Below are 21,400 nucleotides of genomic sequence, written 5' to 3' on the forward strand. Positions count from 1 at the left end.
TCAAGGCGGACGAATAATACCGAGTTTGGAGCTATCATTGAACTGTGTCGTTGTCTAATTAATTTGTATGAGAACTATAGTATCAATTATGTAAGGTGACAAACTAATCGAGTTGCTCATAACTTAGCTCAAGCGTTTCGCTTTATTGCTAGTCTCCAAGTTCTTAATTCTTGTGCATCTTGTATTGAATCTACTATTATGAATGAAATGCACTAAGTTTTTTTTTTTGTCAAATAAGACACAATCTGTTTCAAAAAAATTGCCAAACTCTCAGAATCACACAGGCAATATCGATACTGCAAGTGTATTATACGCATGCAATAAAGATTAGAAGTTGTCGCAAAGAGATCAACTGGTTCTCTCATTCGAAGGTGGCAACAAACATTGAAATCTTAGAATATATTAAATGATGTTTCAACTCAGCATTATCTTGTCCATGGTAAGTTCAGAGTTTCCGCTATCTATAGACAAAGTTTAGATCTGACACCACCCCCCAAAAAAATGTAATAACCAAAACCAAATCACCTCCCAAAACAAGTCATTATTCTGGACGTTAAAGCAGAGGTCAGAAATCTCATTCCAGCAGATCCACCAGGAAAATATGATATAGCGTAGTATCCAAGTGAGAGAACCTGCAAGTATAATCAAAATATCATTTTCAATACAAGATTGGTAGTTTTAGAAAGAAACAGAATAAATAGTATATGCAAAAATATCTAAGGAAACCTATTTCCATATTCTAGTTGCTTGAACTGTCATGGAACCAACACCAATCATCGTATAAATCTAGCCACTAAAAATGTGGAAATAAGAACTCTGAAAATTTAAAAGTTTGTGCTATATAGAAGGACTTATTTCTATGTAAATACAAGATTTTACTATACAACTACTGCACATACTTCAAATCCACCGCAAATGCTAAAAATAACAGGAGTGGGAGCCATGAAAGTGATACCTGTACAACAGAGAATACAACAGAGAGAATGTAGCTATGACGCACCATTGATACATAAATGGTACCAAACATACTGCATATAAACCCCAGTGTGAAGGGGAGCCTCTGAAAAATATTCATAAAAAGGGACAGAGTCAGGAGAAGGCATAAAAACATGCAATCAAATAAAAGGGACTATTATACTAAAATAAGTCAAATGACATGAGAAGTTGATTTATAACCTAGGAAAAAACATGACACGAAATTCTAGTAACTTACCTCCTTTGAAAACATGTGAGAAAGCTGATTCTTTGGCCCTTTTAGAGCAAAGAATGATCCAATAATAAATCCACAACCAAGAGTAAAGCATATAGCAAACTTTTGGGGCATAACCACCATCACAGGCAAGAACAAGGTAAATGCAATGAAAATGAAGAAGACTCCACTCGCCAGAAACAAACCAAAATACAGGAGTGCTTTCCCGGAAGGAACATTACTAGTTGCAGACTGGAAGTTTCCAGGTATATCTCTGACACTTTTAGAAACCCTAACAATTATAAAAAGAAAATTGTTTAACTAATTGAGGTAATAATTTCAGGTAAAACAGTTTAGTAATTGTGCATTTGTGCTACAATATCCCAACACTATCTTTCACCATGATGTAGACAATTTATGCAAAAAGAACGGAAACTACACCAATCCATTATCTTTTCTTTCTATGGAGATTTATACCATCAAGAATAAAATATAAAGAATTATACAATGACTATCCTGCCACATCCAGAGAAGGCAGAAAATAACAGGCAGTTTTTCCGCATAATCATGCGAGAGGCTTGATACCGTAATTGCTATGCATCAAAGGGTTACAAACGCCAAGATTCAACCATCATAAGTCATAATATCCCGAATCAACTAACCCCAAAAATTGCATTGTAAGACAAAACGTCAAGAGAGTGCTCAATGATTAATCTCAAATGCTTAAGAATAACGAATACAGCATGTAGTGATTATTACATGCACAATAAGAAAACTCCACACTCCTCTTCACATGAACAATAAATAAGCTAAAGCATTTCCAAGAGAACAAATGGTTTCAATTTTGCTTGAAACTTATCACGAACTAGTTATGTATTAAATACAACTGAAAACTCCACACTCCTCTTCATGCTAGTGCTTATGTGACATATTTATGTTACCTTTAGATTCCAGAGTGACTTAATGAACATATACGCCAGTTGATCATTGGGATTAAATGATATTGTCATTTCTCTAGATAGAATCTCTTCTTTGATAAAATGACAGTTTGTCTCAATATGCTTTGTTTGCTAATGAAAAATTGGATTAGAGGCAAAGCATAAGCCTATAAGGAAGCTTGATCATCACAAATAATACTATAGTCTTTACTCACAAAATTTTAGTTCAAAAATAAATTGTTTTATCCATATGGGTTCGCGTGTAGTAATAGTCATAATCACAACTAAGTATTCTGCACACTAAATCTATCAACAATATTCTGTTTGTTCTTCCAAGTAGTATGATTACCTCCTATAATAACACAATAACCTAAAGTTGATGGCCTATATATCACTTGGGCTGTCAGCTTAATCTGCACCCATGTAGGCAACAAAATCAGTGTAGTCTTTATTGTCAAGGATCAATCTTTTTCTGGGAGAGCATGTAAAGGCTGACACCAAACACGCAATACCAGGATGGCCGCTATACTAAAACTTTAGATAATGGTTGAGTAAGTTATGCACGTTAATGCTCAAGATTGAAGGCATAACATTAATAATAAAAATCCACTGGTCTTAGTTAAAAATTTACAATAATCAAGGAAATAAAGACTGCAAAATGCTTTATTCAAAAAAAAAAGACTGCAAAGTGATAAACTCACAATAGAGCATGTGAGGGAAGCAACAATGAGTTCGAACTTTAAACACCCAAAAAAGGTTGACATTTATTTGACAGAACCAGAAATGAAAAAGGAACTGCAATTAAAAAAACTTGTATGCAAACAACAAAGGATATAGAGTCAAAAGAGCCGAAAGGGAAAATAGGTCAGATTATTATAAATGAGAAAACATAGCATGTAAAGAACAGTCACCAAAATGACACCAGAACCCACCAGACATGACACCGTACAATAGTGGACTTGACAAGAAGGAAAATCTTATGTTTGAACGTTATGGCTGGTTGATCAAACATGCGAGGAGAAATTAAGGATTTAGTTCTTTTGACTGAAAAAAGGGAGGGAATAATCAACAACGAAAATATGACAGGGGCAAAATAAGCTTTTTGGAGACCTAACAGTCGCAATAGCAAAACACACGATTTCTGTTATTTCTGCAACATAAAGATATAGCAGCTAACAGGTTTCTTTGCTCTGCTCTTCTATTATCATGCGGCTATGCTGCACTATTGATTGACAACTATGAATGATTATCACAAGGACAGTTAAATTGGTTAACAACACACTCCAAGTCAATCATCACATCGTAAGATAGTTAAACTTCCCACTCTCAACCACTCTCCTTCCTGAAGTTAACTCTCGCTGATTTAACCTAAATCTAACATTAGTGTTGGTATGAGTATTATTTGGTTTGCAATCTAGCATTCTCATTTCCTTCCTTCAATTGTCTTTAAAAACTGAACTTCTACACCTGTTTACTAGTCCATATAGTTTTGTCCCATCAATTTGGATACCCAATTTTTCCTACACCTATGTAGTTAATTCAGTTGAGTAAATGATTAGTTTAGATCACATTAAAATTTGTGAAAATTTGGTTAACCATATAGTTGAATTAACTACAATTTTGAGCGTGAATCAAATTAACTAACCACATTTTTGAATGTGACCAACGAACGAGGTATCATAGGTGTATGAAAAAATTGATGTGAGAATGTCATTACTATTTTCCCATTTGAGCTTTTGCAATCAAATCACAACTTGCTGCGTTTATGACTTGAATGATGCATTTCTAGTTCTATCATTGCCGAATTCGAAGACACTTTAGCTAGCATAATACTAATTCCTAATCCTAACGCTGCATACAGTAATTATGATATACAAAAACAAAAACAAAAACACAAAATCCTAATTCAAGCGTATATAGAATGCAATTGGAATGAAAATTGAGTTGAGTTGAATAATAATAAAAATAACAAGTAAGAAGTAAGTAGTAGAAAAAGGTTACACGCTGAAAGTGCCGGTGACAGTGTTATTGGCAGATCTAACGGCTGATTCAAGATCGAAGGTGATTGCGGTGGAATTGGAAGGGTCCTGATCCTGCTGAGATGAAGCGTATGAGTTCCAATCAGCAAGTAGAGAAGAAGATGAACCTGCTGGTTTCTGCTGAACGTCGTTGCTGGGTGAGGTTGAAGTTGAGAACCACCCCTCCATTTTTGGAAAATTCGGTGGTTAATCTACAACAGCATTTTGTTTTTTCTGCTTTCAGAAGAAGAAGAAGAAGAAGAAGGTGGTGGTGTAACTCACACGCTGCTGCCTGAGAGTGGAATTGAAAAAGGAAATGTAATAATATGTGACCGGTTCCGGTAGCCGGTGTGGAACTGGATAGACTCACTGCAACTGTGTTTAATTGGATCAAATCGGATCTCCACTGCATGTAGTCCAGAACGTTTTAGATTGAAAGAAGACTTTATTAAATGTACAAGTACTTTAAAGTTGGATCACATTAGTCTTAATCAGATGGCCAGATCTATTTTAACTGCATGACTACAGATAATGTTGACTACATATAATCTAAATTCGATCGATCAAATTTTTTTAGATCGCGTATTCAACCTCAATGTTGTATCTCATAAAAAGGATAAATTAGCCGTGCATTTTCTTACTTATTCTTATTAGGAGTTAGGACAAACCACCATTTGATACCTAAAAATGTAACACTTCATTTTTGTCCGGAACCTAAAAATCAAGAATTTTGAATGACGTTACTGACAAAAATGACTAATTGATTATAGAGTTTTTTTTTAGCCAAATTGATTATAGAGTTAAAAATTAATTTGTGTTTTTTTTTTTTTACAAAAATTAATTTGTGTTTTTAGTCATAAAACTGGTTGTACGCAGGAAATTACTATAATACCTTCCATTTAAAAGGGAATTACAAAATTGCCACTCCAGTCAACACAACGCAACACGAACACACGCTCTTCTTCTCCCTCACCTCACCACCCGAAAACGCACGTGCACCTCTGCTTTTCAGTTTTCTCCCTCACCAGAACGCTAAACGCCGCCGTTTCTCGCCGTTGCGACTGTAAGTTCTGTTTTCAACTTTCCCCTTCGATTTTTGAATCTTCAATATGTTGGTTTGTTGTTTATGTTTGGTAGCGAATTTGATTTTTGATTTGGTTTCCCCCTTTGATTTTCCCATAACCCTAATCAAACTCTGATTGATTTCCCCTTAGAGTTTTTGTCTAAATTTGTTAATTGTTTATGAATCTTAAAAATTTGGGGGATGAGGATGAAGATTCATGTTGTTTGGATTGACTTATTTACTTGAGCTTATATAAACATAAGTTTTGTGAGATTGTTTGAGGACACATATGAAAACAACTTATTATAATTTTCATAAGTTTTTTTCAGCTTATTTTCATAAATTCTCTAGTATAACTCATGAAAACCAGCTCGTAGAATATATGAAAACAATTTATCTTTTGTTATAAAAACAGCTTATGTAAGCTTATACATAAGTGATTATGATAAGCGTTTGTGTAATAAGTTGTTTATACAAACAGACTCACAAATTTAGGGGATGAAGATGTAGTCACTTTTAGAAAACTTAGGTCCGTCTATCTCTGACTATTATTGCTGTCAAATCTTCGGTTTCAGATCTAACTATTCATGTTGCATAAATGGCTTCATAGTTCATAGTATGAATTTTGTTGATCACACTACATAAGATGAGCTTTATTTCTTTCTATTTCCTTTTAGATTTTTAACATAGTGTTCTAATCATAAGATTCAAAATTCAATTTGTGAACAGGGAGGACCATTTTTTGAACCATGATTTCAAAATAGTGTTCTATTCTAATCACATATTTTTTGTCACTGGATGTGATTTATACTCCAGTTCGGTACATCATATTGATATACTTAGCAATTGAGATTAATATGTGATGCATTAATATCTATTATATCTTCTATCAGCCTTTATCATAGTTTTTTCTTAGAATATTTGATCTTTTCAATAATTTGTCCCTTCATGTAGAACATACTTAATTCGGTAATTTTCTTTCTCTTTTCAATTTCTGTTAATGGTTATGCTGATCAATATATGTAATGCATTTGTTCGTAGGTGAGAGAAATGGCAAATCAAGGTGCTAAAAAACGCAAGGAAGAGAACACTCGTCACATGGCTAGGATCCGCCGTATCATCATTGCCTGCAACGTACTTTTTCTCTACACTCTTTCTCTCTGATTGCAATTTCAATTCACTTCAAGATGTTGGTTAGGATTTATCATTTTAATTCTTATTTATTGGCTTGAGATTCTGAATGCATGTGAATGTAGTTAATTTTGCTCAAATTTGTTTACTAGTGTATTGGTTATTGATTACATGATTCATTGGTTTACTTTTGAACAGGTTATTTATGTAGTAATTAGGATGTTAATCTTCCATTCTAGCTTCACATGGAAGCATTGGATTGGCTTGGTTGTGACTTCTCTAGCATATTATTTTCCCTATCAACAACTTGCTAAGATGGCAAACCCAAGTTACGCCGATGATGGTGAACTTTTAGATGGTGGGTTTGATATGACTACTGGTGGAGTTTGCGGGTATGACTATGTTTTGTCTTGTGGTTTGTGTAGAGATCTCCAACAAGTACTTAGGGAAAATGAATGCCACAAAATAACTGAGTTATTTAAACAATAACTTCTCGTAAAAGTTAAAATTAGTTTCTCCATCTCAATTTTTTCATAAGCTTTCTCATTTAACTTAGTATCTCTTTAGACCTATAAGCTTATAAGGTGTTTTCAAGGATCTCTATAAACTTATTTTAATGGAGAAACTCCTACAAGGTAGAAGCTAATCCAAATTGTGCCTTTTGCAATCACTGTTTGCATACAAGATGTGCACCTCGATTGAAAAAATTACAGTTAATCTGTTCCAATGGTTTTTTGATTGTATCGTTTGTAGCCTTTCGTGTTGGGGTGTTTTTTGCATATCATGATACTCGGTGTTGAAAGTGTTTGAAGCTCTTAAATTTGGTGATATATGATTTCTACTCTATTTTACTAAGACTAAAATTAGCAATTTCTTCCATCATGCAAGAATGGTTGACAGATATAACTGTAGTGTTGAACAAAAGCACCATGTATATATTGTAGGCTGTAGCGTATGGAGTTTTGGCTCCTGGATGGACCTTAAACTTGTTTCATAGTCATTTGACACCATAGGTCTAGGGAAGTCAGCCCTCCCTCCCCTTATTTAGATTTTCAGTCACCAAAAGTTCTTGAACCTCTTATGTGAAACCAAACTATATTGATAAATAAAATTCAATTGCATTGAATTTTTTGCTATCTTTTAATTGTATGATAATTCCTTACTTACTGCCGGTCATATTTTGCAGCTATTTACATGACGTTATCTACATAACAAGCTTTGTGCAAGTCGCGTCCATTATCTCTGGAAAGTTCTGGTACATATATCTTGTGGTAAGGTCCAATCTGCTCCTAAATAAGTTTTTGGTTGGCTCAAAATGTGGTATACTTTTAGAATGTAGGACTAGGACTGTAATTGTTGATGTTGTAGTCTCACACTTGGACTGATACCACTTCGAAAAATGTAGTCTTAGCTTCAATCGGATCTTTACCTGCCAAGCTTGGCAGTGTGCACACATGCACACAGTTGTTCTGCAGTAAAAATGTACATTTATCATAAGGAGGAGTTTATCTAAAGGTTCATTAGATTTACTTATTAGTGCATGCCTGAAAGAGAATACATAGTGTGAACATTTATGTACTGCCAAGCTTGGCAGTGTGTGTATGCATGCACTCAGTTGTTCTGCAGTAAAAATGCACATTTATCATAAGGAGGAGTTTATCTAAAGGTTCATTATAGTTACTTATTAGTGCATGCCTGAAAGAGAGTACATAGTGTGAACATTTATGTAGTGCCAAGCTTGGCAGTGTGTGTATGCATGCACTCAGTTGTTCTGCGGTAAAAATGTACATTTATCATAAGGAGGAGTTTATCTAAAGGTTCATTAGATTTACTTATTAGTGCATGCCTGAAAGATAGTACGTAGTGTGAACATTTATGTACGAGAAAGCAACCAACATGAAGGGAAGGGACTGGCTTGTTAAACAGGAGGAGGTGCCCAAAACATTGTGTGCTTTATCATTTAACCTGTAGTGACTTTTTCTCACACTGGCATAATAGTTCTTTCATTTATGAATTATATCAGTTGTTATGTGCAAAATAACTGTGGTTGGGAACTGCTTGAATTATGACTTAAGTTTACAAGTTCAATTTAAAGTTGTAATCAATATCTGAATTCTGAACGTGTTTTACATAAAAAAGTTTTAAAACCCTTCAATCATAAAATAAAAATAGATAATGCAACAACCTTTAGTGACACGGTGCTCCCTTCTTGACATGTACCAGATACCAGCATTTGGAGCATACCAATCCTTTGGCCTCATTAAAGGATTTTTGCCACAAGGTGGTTCAGAGGTATGATCACAGTCTTTATTAATTTTCACTTTCAAGCCACAGGAAGGTTCATAGTAACTTAATTTGTGTATGTTTTTTGTGATCAGGAAGTTGAAGATGAAAAGACCCGCAAAAAGAGGGAAAAGTTGGAGAAGAAGGCATCCAGACCTAAGTTTGTCAAGACCAGAACTAGATAGTTTGCTGGAATGTAACCCCAGTTGCCCAATATCAACCAAATATCCCAAACTGATGGAGGGTTTCCGTGTAATGTACAACAATTTTCTTTTATTTTAATGCCCCTCCATTTGCGGAAAGAAACAAGAAAACAAGAACATGTATCCTTTACACAATTTGTAAAAGTTCTTTTATGAGCTAACCTCTTATGGGATACTTGGATTAAGAGTTGTCAAAGCAAAGATGCTTTACATCAAATTACATGAAACATTGCAAGAGTGAATGGTGTGGAATTGCATAAATGGGTTTAACGAGATGAGATCCTCTCCATTTTATATCAGCAAGAAACAACTAAGTATGGAGAAGGAGGATCCTCCATACTTAAAATAGCATTGGGTACGAGAAACATGGTTTGATATGATTAAGTCAATGACCAATTTGTACAATTTGAACAATTTTTCACACGTCTTGAATGCGTAATCTGGACAAAGCCAGTCACCGGGATAAAAATATTGCCAAAAACAAAACAGGAAGGGATTTAGATTAACATTGTACTTCAAAATTCAATGGAAAAGTGTGCCAATGCCCAATTGTGAGTGTACGGATGATAGGACAAGGTTCCATGATTTAATTTGTTCTGTTTTTTATTCTTTAACTCAATGATTTAATTTGTTGGAAGTTGGAAGTAATAGTATTAGAGAAAAAATTTCAAAAGAGGAGCTTAAAATAATACTATTAGAGAAATGGACTAAAGTGAATGTGTTAACAGGTGAGAAGTTTAATTCAAGTTTCTGTAACTGTAATAAGCTCACGTTTGGTGCTACTTGTTTTTTACTTTTTTACTTCTTAAAAGAAATAAAAATAATTAGATAAATAAAATAAAGAAATAGAAAATAAGAAGTTGGTCAAACATAACTTTTTCCTTTATTTATTACTTTTAAAGAGAAGGAAAAAAAGGAAAAATCAGTAAGGCCAAATCAGATTTTAATATAAAATTAATAAAAGCCAAAATTTCTAGGAGTATATAGTGAAATCAATGTATCAAATTAAAATAAAATAATTATAATTTTTTGAAAATCCCATCTTTAAAGCAATTTTTTAGGATAATATCTTTAAAAAATAAAATAAAATAAAGTAAAATAAAATATATTCCATAAAAAAAATAATGTATTTAAAAAAAAATAGTTCATAATTTTTTTACTTTTTTTTTAAAAATCCAATCTTTTTTTACTTTTTTTTTTAAAATCCAATCAACCAAGTCAAATGGGACAGTTGAGAGTAAAGTGGCCCCAAATAATAGCGATCGAGTTAACACAAAATAACTTTTTTAAATATAGAAATAGAAGGATCTAGAAAACTTCAAACCCTAGCTAACACTTACTATATAAAAACACAATCACTTAACACTCTTTCACACTTTTCGTTCTTCATCTCTAAAAAACTCTCAATCTAACAAACCCTAGATCGATCAACAATGGCGGAACAAGAGACGTTCGCTTTCCAAGCTGAGATCAATCAACTTCTCAGTCTCATCATCAATACTTTTTACAGTAACAAGGAGATTTTCCTTCGTGAACTCATCAGTAACGCTTCCGATGTAAGCTTCTTCTTCGTCGCTCTGTTTTTGTTTTTCATCGTCTTTAGCTTTGTTTGATTTTTATTTGTCATGATTTGATCTGGTTTAGGTTTGGTTTTACTTTGATGATTTGATTTTGGTTATGTTGATTATTGGATTAATGGTGTAGTTTTTCATGTTCTAGGGTGATTTTTGTGTTGTTCTTGTTGCTCTCAGTTATGATTTGTTATTCTTGTTATGGTTCAATTATTTTTTGTTTACATTGTGGTGATTGTTATATGAAATTAACTAACATGATTTTAATTTTGAAGTAATTAGCGTATTTTTCATTGTTGATTCATATGAAAGTCATGATTAGTATACCTAATTTGAAATTGAATGTTTAATTAGCGTATTAATACTTGTTTATAAGTCTGTTATCCCTAATTTGTGATCTATTTGACACAGTAATGCTTACACAAGAACTTTTTATAGTTGATCCTTTAAGTTTTCAATCAAAAGATTTTTGTGACCAAAGAATATGGTTTTGGAATATAGTTGTTACTTTTGCATTGGAATATTTGGGCAGCTTTTAGGAATGTTTGATGTGATAGTTGGATTTTGTTGTTGCTGTTGTGGGCATGGATTTTGTTCTGATTCCTCTCTTTGACTGTTGTAACGAAGGCTTTGGATAAGATCCGATTTGAGGGTTTGACCGACAAGAGCAAGCTTGATTCTCAGCCAGAGTTGTTCATTCACATTATTCCCGACAAGACCAACAACACCTTGACTATCATTGATAGTGGAATTGGAATGACAAAAGCTGGTAAGATAAGATGTCTTCGTGGTTGGTGAAATTGGTTAATGTTGAACTGTTTGTTGTGTCATAATTTATGTTTTTCTAACATTTGTTTGTTTATCTTCCAGATTTGGTGAACAACCTAGGTACCATCGCAAGGTCTGGTACCAAGGAATTCATGGAAGCTTTGGCTGCTGGTGCTGATGTGAGCATGATTGGACAGTTTGGTGTTGGTTTCTACTCTGCTTATCTTGTGGCCGAGAAGGTTATTGTTACCACAAAGCACAACGATGATGAGCAGTATGTGTGGGAGTCCCAAGCTGGTGGGTCATTCACTGTGACTAGGGATACAACCGGTGAAGTTCTTGGCAGAGGAACTAAGATTACTCTCATCCTCAAGGAGGACCAGCTTGAGTATCTTGAGGAACGCCGTCTTAAGGACTTGATTAAGAAGCATTCCGAATTCATTAGCTATCCAATTTCTCTTTGGATTGAGAAAACCATTGAGAAGGAGATTTCTGATGATGAGGACGAGGAAGAGAAGAAGGAAGAGGAGGGTAAGGTTGAGGAAGTAGATGAGGAAAAAGAGAAGGAGGAGAAAAAGAAGAAAAAGATTAAGGAGGTATCTCATGAGTGGGATTTGGTGAACAAACAGAAACCTATTTGGATGAGGAAGCCTGAAGAGATTACAAAGGATGAGTATGCTGCTTTTTACAAGAGTCTTACCAATGATTGGGAAGAACATTTGGCCGTTAAGCATTTCTCCGTTGAGGGACAGTTGGAGTTTAAGGCTGTTCTCTTTGTACCCAAGAGGGCACCTTTTGACCTCTTCGACACAAAGAAGAAGCCAAACAACATCAAATTGTATGTCCGCCGTGTCTTCATCATGGACAACTGTGAAGAATTGATGCCTGAGTATCTTAGCTTTGTTAAGGGTATTGTGGATTCTGAGGATCTCCCCCTTAACATTTCAAGAGAAATGCTTCAACAAAATAAGATCTTGAAGGTCATTAGAAAGAATTTGGTAAAGAAGTGCCTTGAGCTTTTCTTCGAAATTGCTGAGAACAAAGAGGACTACAATAAGTTCTACGAGGCTTTCTCCAAGAACTTGAAATTGGGTATCCATGAGGATTCTCAGAACAAGACAAAGCTTGCTGAATTGCTGAGGTACCACTCCACCAAGAGTGGTGATGAGTTGACCAGCCTCAAGGATTATGTTACCAGGATGAAGGAAGGACAGAATGACATCTACTACATTACCGGTGAAAGCAAGAAAGCTGTTGAGAATTCTCCCTTCCTAGAGAAGCTTAGGAAGAAGGGGTATGAAGTTATCTACATGGTTGACGCTATTGATGAGTATGCTGTTGGTCAGCTCAAGGAATTTGAGGGAAAGAAATTGGTGTCTGCTACCAAGGAAGGTTTGAAACTTGATGAGACTGAGGATGAGAAGAAAAAGATGGAGGAACAGAAGGAAAAATTCGACAACCTCTGCAAGGTTGTCAAGGAAGTGTTGGGTGACAAGGTTGAGAAAGTGGTCGTTTCTGACCGTGTTGTCGACTCCCCTTGCTGTCTTGTGACTGGTGAGTATGGTTGGACTGCCAACATGGAGAGGATCATGAAGGCACAAGCTTTGAGGGACAGCAGCATGGCTGGATACATGTCCAGCAAGAAGACAATGGAAATCAACCCTGAGAATCCCATCATGGAGGAGCTTAGGAAACGTGCTGATGCTGACAGGAATGACAAATCTGTGAAGGATCTTGTTCTCTTGCTTTTTGAGACTGCCCTTCTAACTTCTGGATTCAGCCTTGATGAGCCCAACACTTTTGGAAACAGAATTCACAGAATGCTCAAGCTTGGTCTTAGCATTGATGAGGATGCAACTGAAAATGATGCTGACATGCCACCATTGGAGGAAGCTGATGCCGATGCAGAGGGAAGCAAGATGGAAGAGGTTGACTAAGTCTTATGTAGTTGCCATTATTTAGGAAGGATTGAGATTGAGAACAGTTTTTTTTTTTTTTTGAAGGAAGAAAACAGTCTTTTTATTACTATGTTTTTTGCTTTTATTAATTTTTAATTTTGGAATGTTAACGATATTAGATGCAATTTTCTGGACCCAGTTTATCTACTGTTTACTTATCGTAAGTTTTGGTGTGTCAATTGTTGACTATCAATATCGTTGGTGGCCTTCTTTTTTCATACTTCATATTTTGTTCCTATATTTTATAAATAGCAAAAGCTTTATAAATTAGAACGCTTTCATTAATTAAATAATATACTTTATTTTTTATCACATTCTTATTTATTTGAAATTTTCATAAATAACTTTGGTTCTTTATAAAAAGTAAAAACCCAGTTTTTATAATAAAATAAATGCTTGTTTCTAAAAGCCTATTTTTTTACAATTTTTTTTTAAACTTTATTTACAAAAATCAATTTAATAATACTACGTGCTTGTCCTAGTGACATGGGATGCTATAATTGGAAATCTTCGGCACTTCAAATATTTCTCATCTTGTTGCCTGAGCATTCATGAACAACATTTTTCTCAGTTTCTTTCATTTTCTCAATCATCATGGGTTTCTAATTTTTATAAACTTGTGATGTTGATCTTTTAATTTTCAAAATAGTACTTTTTGTTCCTCTAATTTTAGTCTATTTTGTCAAAAGTTGATCTTATTGACTTTGACTAAGTCAACGTAAGTGTGACAAATTACTCAAATGTCATTATCAGCGTGGCAAGATATGCTGACGTGTTGTGTGGGTCACTTGTCACGTGTGTATTAACTTTATCAAAATTATTGGAGGTCAATTTTTTGCAAAAGATACTAACATTAAAAGTGTATTATAAAAGTTAAAGACCAAAATTACAAATTTAAAAAGGTAAAGCGTCAAAAGTGCAATTTAACCTAAAATAAACACTCTTGAACAAGTGCTTACTTGTCTTTATTTTAAACTATTCGGATTAGGTGTGATGTGGCTAGTATAAAAAGAGGTTGGTTGTTTCTCAAACAGCACATAACAAAAAATATAAATCTTTATTCAAAATTTAAAGGCTTAATTAGTAAATTGGTCCCTTAAAGACATTTTTGGTTTTAAATTGGTCCCATAAAGAAAAAAAGTTTCGGTTTGGTCCCTTAAAGATGCACTGTTTGCCACAATGGTCCCTCCCGTCCATTTTGTCCAAAAAATCGTTAACTATTGTCAGGACTGTGTAAGGTGAACCACTATAGATAGTGGTACATCGTAGACCTTAATAATATTTTAAATTTCAACCCTTCGATTTTTTTTTGACAAAAATAAGACTCATTAGATCTTTGTTGGCCTATTATATTTAATAGTGAACCACCAACATATGATAATTTTTTCCTTCTATTCATCTTCTTCCCCCATTCTTCATTTCTTCTTTATCCCCATGGATCTTCAATCAACCTTTATCAAACCTAGAAAAAAATTTCTCAAAATTACAAAATCATAACAAAATTGAAACAAAACCAAAAAGGAACAAACAAAGTAAAATCCAGCATGTGTGTAATTGAAAGCGAAGTATCTTAACTGGGATAAAGCAAGAGTTGCTTTTTCTTTGTAATTTGAAGGTTTGGATCGAAAAGCAACAGTAGCAACCATGGAAACAAGGTTGATTACTTGATTTGATTGTTGGGTTGAAGAGAGAGATTAGAACATTGATTCGTGGGTAAGTGGATCTAAGTTTATGATGTTTGTGTTGTGCGTGGATAAATGGAATCCAAATTGTGTCTTTGAGGAAGAAGTGGATCTAAGATTATTGTGCAATTTTGAAATATTTTATTTGGATTTGTTTTGAATTCTGGAGGTTCTAATGGTGAAGTTATGAAGAATATGATGAAGGAATCGAGGGAGAAGATGAAGGAATGGAGGAAGAATTTGTTGGTGATGGTGCGCTCTAAGATTTAGTGGACATGTAAAATCTAATAGTTGTTTTGTTTTCAAAATGATCCAATGGTTAAGATTAAAAAATATATTGTGGTATATGGTGGACCACCTTCAATGTTGGTTCACCTAATACATTTGTGGTTGATAAATTAACGGAAGGGACCAATATGACTAACGGAGATGTCTTTAAGGGACCAATCCGGACCTTTTTTTCTTTAAGGGACCATTATGAAACCTAAAATGTCTTTAAGGGACCAATTAACTAATTAAGCCAAATTTAAAATAATATAAATGTGATAAGTAAAAAAAATTGTTAATAAGTCGGAGATATCGGAAGCAGAAGCATTGGATGTGTTGGAAGCTCTAAGATGGATCAGGTAAGAACATTTAATAGATGTTCACCTGGAAATAGATTGTCTTCGAGTGATACAACCTATTCATTCTAAGTCTATAAATAACACCAAAGTTGGCATTGTTATTGAATTATATCATAGACAAGTCAATCGAGTAGTTCATGTTCTTGTTCAGACAACTTGTTTATATGCTAGTCCCGATGTTTTTAATCATTGTTCACCTTGTATTGAAACTATTATTATGAATGAAATGCATTAAATTTTCTTGTGTCAAAAAAATTGTTAATAAGCAAATAATATTTTGTTTTAGAAAAATAAAATAAAAATGATTTAAACATAATTTATTTAGTCTAATAAGTGCAGTTCAATTGATAACTACCAAATCATTCAAACAAAAAATAGTTAATAGCTACTGAAGACATAATTTAGAGGATTAGGGTTCAAAATCCACCACTTCTTCACATTAAAGTGTGTATTAGCAACTTGATCAAAAACAAATATTTATTGAATTTTATGATATTTTTTTTTCACAAATTAGAATGTTTTTACTTTTATTAAAGATAAAAGTAGATTAAATTTAATAAAAGCCTTAATTTCTCTTTGTAAAAAAAATAAAATCCAAAATTTATGGGACATATACCCAAATCAGGAGGGAAAAAAACAATAACTTTTTTTATAACAATAAGGATAATCTAACTAACTGAACGAGTTGTGGAGATTTAAATAACCCTCGCTCACAAGTAATCCTGTTGCTTTTATCGAACTTCCCTCTTGTATGGACAAACAATCACCATTATTACAACACCAATATTTTTAGACATTTTTACAATCCGACACCAATAATGCATGCAGAAAATTACAAAATAAGATTTAGGAGTGACTAAAACTGAAGTGAAATGAGCATCAAATCGTTTTTTTTCTTTTTTCTAACAACTTTTGAACATGAGTTGATATTTCTAAATCAATATTGTTGAATACTGGCAGACAAATCTTGAAAGTGTAGTAAATTAAGAACCTTTTCTAAAAGAGGTTTCAGATAAGAGATGATTGTAGTACGATTGAGGACAACAATTGCAATAAGAGATAATCCGTTTAAAATATAATATGATCAATGTGGAGATTACGAGCAAACACATAACATGAAATAAAGTCCACATCTCAGCCCTCGAGAATTATTGCAATCAAGATTACAATAAAAACTTTGGATAAGGTCACCCTTATCATCTTTATGTAATCCGCCACAAGCTAAGAAGCCACTTTTTTTGCTTTGAACTACTTAAGCTTACCTGTAGGGGATGAATCTGATACTTTTTTCTGGATTGATCCATGGGTGGATGAGATTCCTTTGTGTGCGAGGATTGAGAGGTTGTTTGACTTGGCAGAGAACAAATCGGCCTCAGTGGCTGTGATGTTATAGTTAGTTGAGGGCGTGGGAGGAGGAGATGATGGGGATTGTCAGGATTCACTTCTTAACTCTCTTTGGAGGATCATTCCACAGATAGATGGCAGTGGCAGCCTGAACTGGAGAAAGGTTACACTATCAGTGGTGCGTATCATCTCTTGACGGCTCGAGATGTGGTTACTTTGGATGTTTCAGCAGATCTCGTTTGGAACCCTCAGGTTCCTTTGAAGGTTTTTATTTTCGCGTGGCGTCTCTTGCGGGATAGTTACCTACCAAAGTCAACCTGGTTGGCATCTTGTCATCGGCGAATCATTATTGTGTGTCTGGTTGTGGAGTTGCCGAGTCGGCTCAACATTTGTTTCTATCATGTAGCACTTTCGATTCCATTTGGTCTCTCATCAGTTCGTGGATTGGTTCTTCATTGGTGACTGTTCAGACTCTATCAGATCATTTCGTTTAGTTTACTACTTCAGCAGGGGGTCTTCGAGCATGACGCTTTTTTATGCAGCTTATATGTCTCGCTTGCATGTGGGTTGTGTGGACTGAGAGAAACCACAAATTGTTCAGAGGCTCAACATCTTTAGCACAATATATGTTGGACAAAATCAAGTCTTTTTCCTATAGGTGGTTGAAAGCGACAAGTAGTACTTTAGCTTTAAACTGTCATAGTTGGTGGTCTAGTCCTGTGCTTTGTTTGAGCCTTGTATAATTTTTATGGTTTTTGTATTGTGGTTCTCTTGTAACTCTTTTAGTCTACCTTAGTATGTCTTGTGCTGAGGAGACCTCTTTTTTAGTTATATATATATATATATATATATATCATTTAATTAGTTTTATTGAAAGGAGGCTATAAGATAAAATATAACTTTAAATTATCAAAACGATAAATAATTTGAAACAATTTTTTTTCTAAAACGACAAAGAAAAAGGAACAGATGGAGTATAATATATTGAAAATATATCTTTAAATAATTTCTTCGTGATAATTTATTTTATATTTTTTAAAAATAAAAACTAAAATAAATCAATGTATCAAATTAAATCACATATTATTGTAAACAAATAAATCAAATATTTCTATAAAAAAATTAATTAAATTAAATAGAGTTCACAAATAATATCTTTTTTTTTAAAAAAATCAAATCAAATACTAGAATAGAACTAAACCAAAAAATAGCGATCGAGTTAACACAAAATAAGTTATTTAGTTCTTAAATTTAAATAAATAAATATAGAAACAGAAGGATCTAGAAAACTTCAAGCCCTAGCTAACAGTACTATATAACCACTCATTCACTTAACACTCTTTCATACTTTTCGTTCTTCTTCTCTGAAACACTCGCAATCCCTTCAAATCCCTAATTCCCTTTCCCTCTCATCTAACAAACCCTAGATCGATCGACGATGGCGGAACAAGAGACGTTCGCTTTCCAAGCTGAGATCAATCAACTTCTCAGTCTCATCATCAATACTTTTTACAGTAACAAGGAGATTTTTCTTCGTGAACTCATCAGTAACGCTTCCGATGTAAGCTTCTTCTTCGCTCTGTTTTTGTTTTTCATCGTGTTTAATTTTGTTTGATTTTTATTCGTGAATTGTAATGATTTTATCTAGTTTGTTTTTGGTTTTTCTGCGATGATTTGTTTTTGTTTATGTTAGTTATTGTATTAGGTTTCTGCTAATTGATTTGTGTAGTTCTTCATGATCTCTGTACAGTTATAATTTGTTAGACTTGTTTTGGTTCCGCCTTTTTTGTTTAAATTGTTGTAGTTATATGAATTTAATTGATGTGGTTTTAATTTTGAATTAATAAGCGTATTTTTCATTGTTGATTCACATGAAATTCATGATTATTATACCTAATTTGAAATTGAATGTTTAATTAGCATAGTAGTAGTTGTTTATATGTCTGTTATCCCTAATTTTGTGATCTATTTGACACTGTAATGTTTACATTAGAACTTTTTATAATAATTAATTCGTTATAAGTTTTAAATCAAAAGATTTTTGTGACTAAAAAAATATGGGTTTAGGAATATAGTTGTTACTTTTGCATTGGAATATTTGGTTAGTATTTTGGAATGTTTGATGTGATAGTTTGATTTTGTTGTTCTTGTTGTGGGCATGGATTTTGTTCTGATTCCTTTCTTTGACTGTTGTAATGTAGGCTTTGGATAAGATCCGATTTGAGGGTTTGACCGACAAGAGCAAGCTTGATTCTCAGCCAGAGTTGTTCATTCACATTATTCCTGACAAGACTAACAACACCCTGACTATCATTGATAGTGGAATTGGAATGACAAAAGCTGGTATGCTAATTTGTTTTTTCAGAATCAGAAGAAGTTCTTTATTTAGAACTGTTTGTTGTATGATAAATTATGTGTTTTCTCTAACACTTGTTTGTTTTATGTTCCAGATTTGGTGAACAACCTAGGTACCATTGCAAGGTCAGGTACCAAGGAATTCATGGAAGCTTTGGCCGCTGGTGCTGATGTGAGCATGATTGGACAGTTTGGTGTTGGTTTCTACTCTGCTTATCTTGTGGCCGAGAAGGTTATTGTTACCACAAAGCACAATGATGACGAGCAGTACGTGTGGGAGTCTCAAGCTGGTGGGTCATTCACTGTGACTAGGGATACAACGGGTGAAGTTCTTGGCAGAGGAACCAAGATTACTCTCATCCTCAAGGAGGACCAACTTGAGTATCTCGAGGAGCGCCGTCTTAAGGACTTGATTAAGAAGCATTCTGAATTCATTAGCTATCCAATTTCTCTTTGGATTGAGAAAACCATTGAGAAGGAGATTTCTGATGATGAGGACGAGGAAGAAAAGAAGGAAGAGGAGGGTAAGGTTGAGGAAGTAGATGAGGAAAAAGAGAAGGAGGAGAAAAAGAAGAAAAAGATTAAGGAGGTATCTCATGAGTGGGATTTGGTGAACAAACAGAAACCTATTTGGATGAGGAAGCCTGAAGAGATTACAAAGGATGAGTATGCTGCTTTTTACAAGAGTCTTACCAATGATTGGGAAGAACATTTGGCCGTTAAGCATTTCTCCGTTGAGGGTCAGTTGGAGTTTAAGGCTGTTCTCTTTGTACCCAAGAGGGCACCTTTTGACCTCTTCGACACAAAGAAGAAGCCAAACAACATCAAATTGTATGTCCGCCGTGTCTTCATCATGGACAACTGTGAAGAATTGATGCCTGAGTATCTTAGCTTTGTTAAGGGTATTGTGGATTCTGAGGATCTCCCCCTTAACATTTCAAGAGAAATGCTTCAACAAAACAAGATCTTGAAGGTCATTAGAAAGAATTTGGTAAAGAAGTGCCTTGAGCTTTTCTTTGAAATTGCCGAGAACAAAGAGGACTACAATAAGTTCTACGAGGCTTTCTCCAAGAACTTGAAATTGGGTATCCATGAGGATTCTCAGAACAAGACAAAGCTTGCTGAATTGCTCAGGTACCACTCCACCAAGAGTGGTGATGAGTTGACCAGCCTCAAGGATTATGTTACCAGGATGAAGGAAGGACAGAATGACATCTACTACATTACCGGTGAAAGCAAGAAAGCTGTTGAGAATTCTCCCTTCCTAGAGAAGCTTAGGAAGAAGGGTTATGAAGTTATCTACATGGTTGACGCTATTGATGAGTATGCTGTTGGTCAGCTCAAGGAATTTGAGGGAAAGAAGTTGGTGTCTGCTACCAAGGAAGGTTTGAAACTCGATGAGACCGAGGATGAGAAGAAAAAGATGGAAGAACAGAAGGAAAAATTTGACAACCTATGCAAGGTTGTCAAGGAAGTGTTGGGTGACAAGGTGGAGAAAGTGGTTGTCTCTGACCGTGTTGTCGACTCTCCCTGCTGTCTTGTGACTGGCGAGTATGGTTGGACTGCCAACATGGAGAGGATCATGAAGGCACAAGCTTTGAGGGACAGCAGCATGGCTGGATACATGTCTAGCAAGAAGACAATGGAAATAAACCCTGAGAATCCCATCATGGAGGAGCTTAGGAAACGTGCTGATGCCGACAGGAATGACAAATCTGTGAAGGATCTTGTTCTCTTGCTTTTTGAGACTGCCCTTCTAACTTCTGGATTCAGCCTTGATGAACCCAACACTTTTGGAAACAGAATTCACAGAATGCTAAAGCTTGGTCTTAGCATTGATGAGGATGCAACTGAAAATGATGCTGACATGCCACCATTGGAGGAAGCTGATGCTGACGCAGAGGGAAGCAAGATGGAGGAGGTCGACTAAGTCTGATGTAGTTGCTGCTATTATTTAGGATGTTTTGAGGTTGAGAAACAGTCTTTTTATGTTTTTGCTTTTATTAATTCTTAATTTTGGAATGTTAACAATATTAGATGCAATTTTCTGGACCAGTCTACTGTTCTACTTATCGTAAGTTTTGGTGTGTTAATTGTTGACTATCATTGGTGCTGCGTTCTTTAATTTTTTATACAACTCCTGCGTTATTTTTTCATATTTTGTTCCTATGTTGTGTGAAAAGGAAAAGGCTTAGGGCGATTTCATTAATTAAATAATGTACTTTATTTTTCACCACATTCCGATTTTTCAATTTTTTTTTCATAAATAAC

At 34.5% G+C, this 21,400-nt stretch overlaps 4 protein-coding genes across 4 annotated transcripts; 3 read left to right on the forward strand and 1 right to left on the reverse strand.

Annotated features, from left to right (window-relative positions):
* Positions 1-372: 372 nt before the first annotated feature.
* Positions 373-4,582, reverse strand: LOC123924371 (protein transport protein SFT2-like). The gene is made up of 4 exons (XM_045977237.1): positions 4,129-4,582; positions 1,214-1,481; positions 956-1,060; positions 373-632 (listed from the first exon to the last, which is right to left on the reverse strand). Exons 1-4 carry the CDS (start codon positions 4,332-4,334, stop codon positions 522-524), a joined length of 690 nt encoding a protein of 229 aa, XP_045833193.1. The 5' UTR covers positions 4,335-4,582; the 3' UTR covers positions 373-521.
* Positions 4,583-5,056: 474 nt separating this feature from the next.
* On the forward strand, positions 5,057-9,077 carry LOC123881403 (transmembrane protein 208 homolog). Its single transcript, XM_045930085.1, has 6 exons — positions 5,057-5,208; positions 6,250-6,342; positions 6,538-6,731; positions 7,526-7,610; positions 8,563-8,631; positions 8,718-9,077. The coding sequence occupies exons 2-6, from the start codon at positions 6,259-6,261 to the stop codon at positions 8,805-8,807; spliced, it is 522 nt and encodes a 173-aa protein (XP_045786041.1). The 5' UTR covers positions 5,057-5,208; positions 6,250-6,258; the 3' UTR covers positions 8,808-9,077.
* A 1,032-nt stretch (positions 9,078-10,109) lies between these two features.
* Positions 10,110-13,286, forward strand: LOC123923482 (heat shock protein 90-2). The gene is made up of 3 exons (XM_045976169.1): positions 10,110-10,381; positions 11,024-11,165; positions 11,267-13,286. Exons 1-3 carry the CDS (start codon positions 10,259-10,261, stop codon positions 13,099-13,101), a joined length of 2,100 nt encoding a protein of 699 aa, XP_045832125.1. The 5' UTR covers positions 10,110-10,258; the 3' UTR covers positions 13,102-13,286.
* Positions 13,287-18,040: 4,754 nt separating this feature from the next.
* LOC123923481 (heat shock protein 90-2) lies at positions 18,041-21,285 on the forward strand. The gene is made up of 3 exons (XM_045976168.1): positions 18,041-18,335; positions 18,976-19,117; positions 19,225-21,285. The coding sequence occupies exons 1-3, from the start codon at positions 18,213-18,215 to the stop codon at positions 21,057-21,059; spliced, it is 2,100 nt and encodes a 699-aa protein (XP_045832124.1). The 5' UTR covers positions 18,041-18,212; the 3' UTR covers positions 21,060-21,285.
* The last annotated feature ends 115 nt before the right edge of the window (positions 21,286-21,400 follow it).

Source organism: Trifolium pratense, linkage group LG4, assembly GCF_020283565.1.
Source record: "Trifolium pratense cultivar HEN17-A07 linkage group LG4, ARS_RC_1.1, whole genome shotgun sequence".
NCBI classification, from domain to species: domain Eukaryota; kingdom Viridiplantae; phylum Streptophyta; class Magnoliopsida; order Fabales; family Fabaceae; genus Trifolium; species Trifolium pratense.

What these genes read in the sequence shown, in the direction of transcription:
- LOC123924371 (XM_045977237.1), bottom strand. Translation starts at nt 4,334, where the DNA reads ATGGAGGGGTGGTTCTCAACTTCAACCTCACCCAGCAACGACGTTCAG. An exon ending in GTCACCGGCACTTTCAGCGT is followed by an intron (nt 1,482 to 4,128) that starts GTAACCTTTTTC and finishes TATAATTGTTAG; the next exon opens with GGTTTCTAAAAGTGTCAGAG. An exon ending in CTCACATGTTTTCAAAGGAG is followed by an intron (nt 1,061 to 1,213) that starts GTAAGTTACTAG and finishes AATATTTTTCAG; the next exon opens with AGGCTCCCCTTCACACTGGG.
- LOC123881403 (XM_045930085.1), top strand. Translation starts at nt 6,259, where the DNA reads ATGGCAAATCAAGGTGCTAAAAAACGCAAGGAAGAGAACACTCGTCAC. An exon ending in GTATCATCATTGCCTGCAAC is followed by an intron (nt 6,343 to 6,537) that starts GTACTTTTTCTC and finishes ACTTTTGAACAG; the next exon opens with GTTATTTATGTAGTAATTAG. An exon ending in TGCCACAAGGTGGTTCAGAG is followed by an intron (nt 8,632 to 8,717) that starts GTATGATCACAG and finishes TTTTGTGATCAG; the next exon opens with GAAGTTGAAGATGAAAAGAC.
- LOC123923482 (XM_045976169.1), top strand. Translation starts at nt 10,259, where the DNA reads ATGGCGGAACAAGAGACGTTCGCTTTCCAAGCTGAGATCAATCAACTT. An exon ending in TCATCAGTAACGCTTCCGAT is followed by an intron (nt 10,382 to 11,023) that starts GTAAGCTTCTTC and finishes GTTGTAACGAAG; the next exon opens with GCTTTGGATAAGATCCGATT. An exon ending in AATTGGAATGACAAAAGCTG is followed by an intron (nt 11,166 to 11,266) that starts GTAAGATAAGAT and finishes TTTATCTTCCAG; the next exon opens with ATTTGGTGAACAACCTAGGT.
- LOC123923481 (XM_045976168.1), top strand. Translation starts at nt 18,213, where the DNA reads ATGGCGGAACAAGAGACGTTCGCTTTCCAAGCTGAGATCAATCAACTT. An exon ending in TCATCAGTAACGCTTCCGAT is followed by an intron (nt 18,336 to 18,975) that starts GTAAGCTTCTTC and finishes GTTGTAATGTAG; the next exon opens with GCTTTGGATAAGATCCGATT. An exon ending in AATTGGAATGACAAAAGCTG is followed by an intron (nt 19,118 to 19,224) that starts GTATGCTAATTT and finishes TTTATGTTCCAG; the next exon opens with ATTTGGTGAACAACCTAGGT.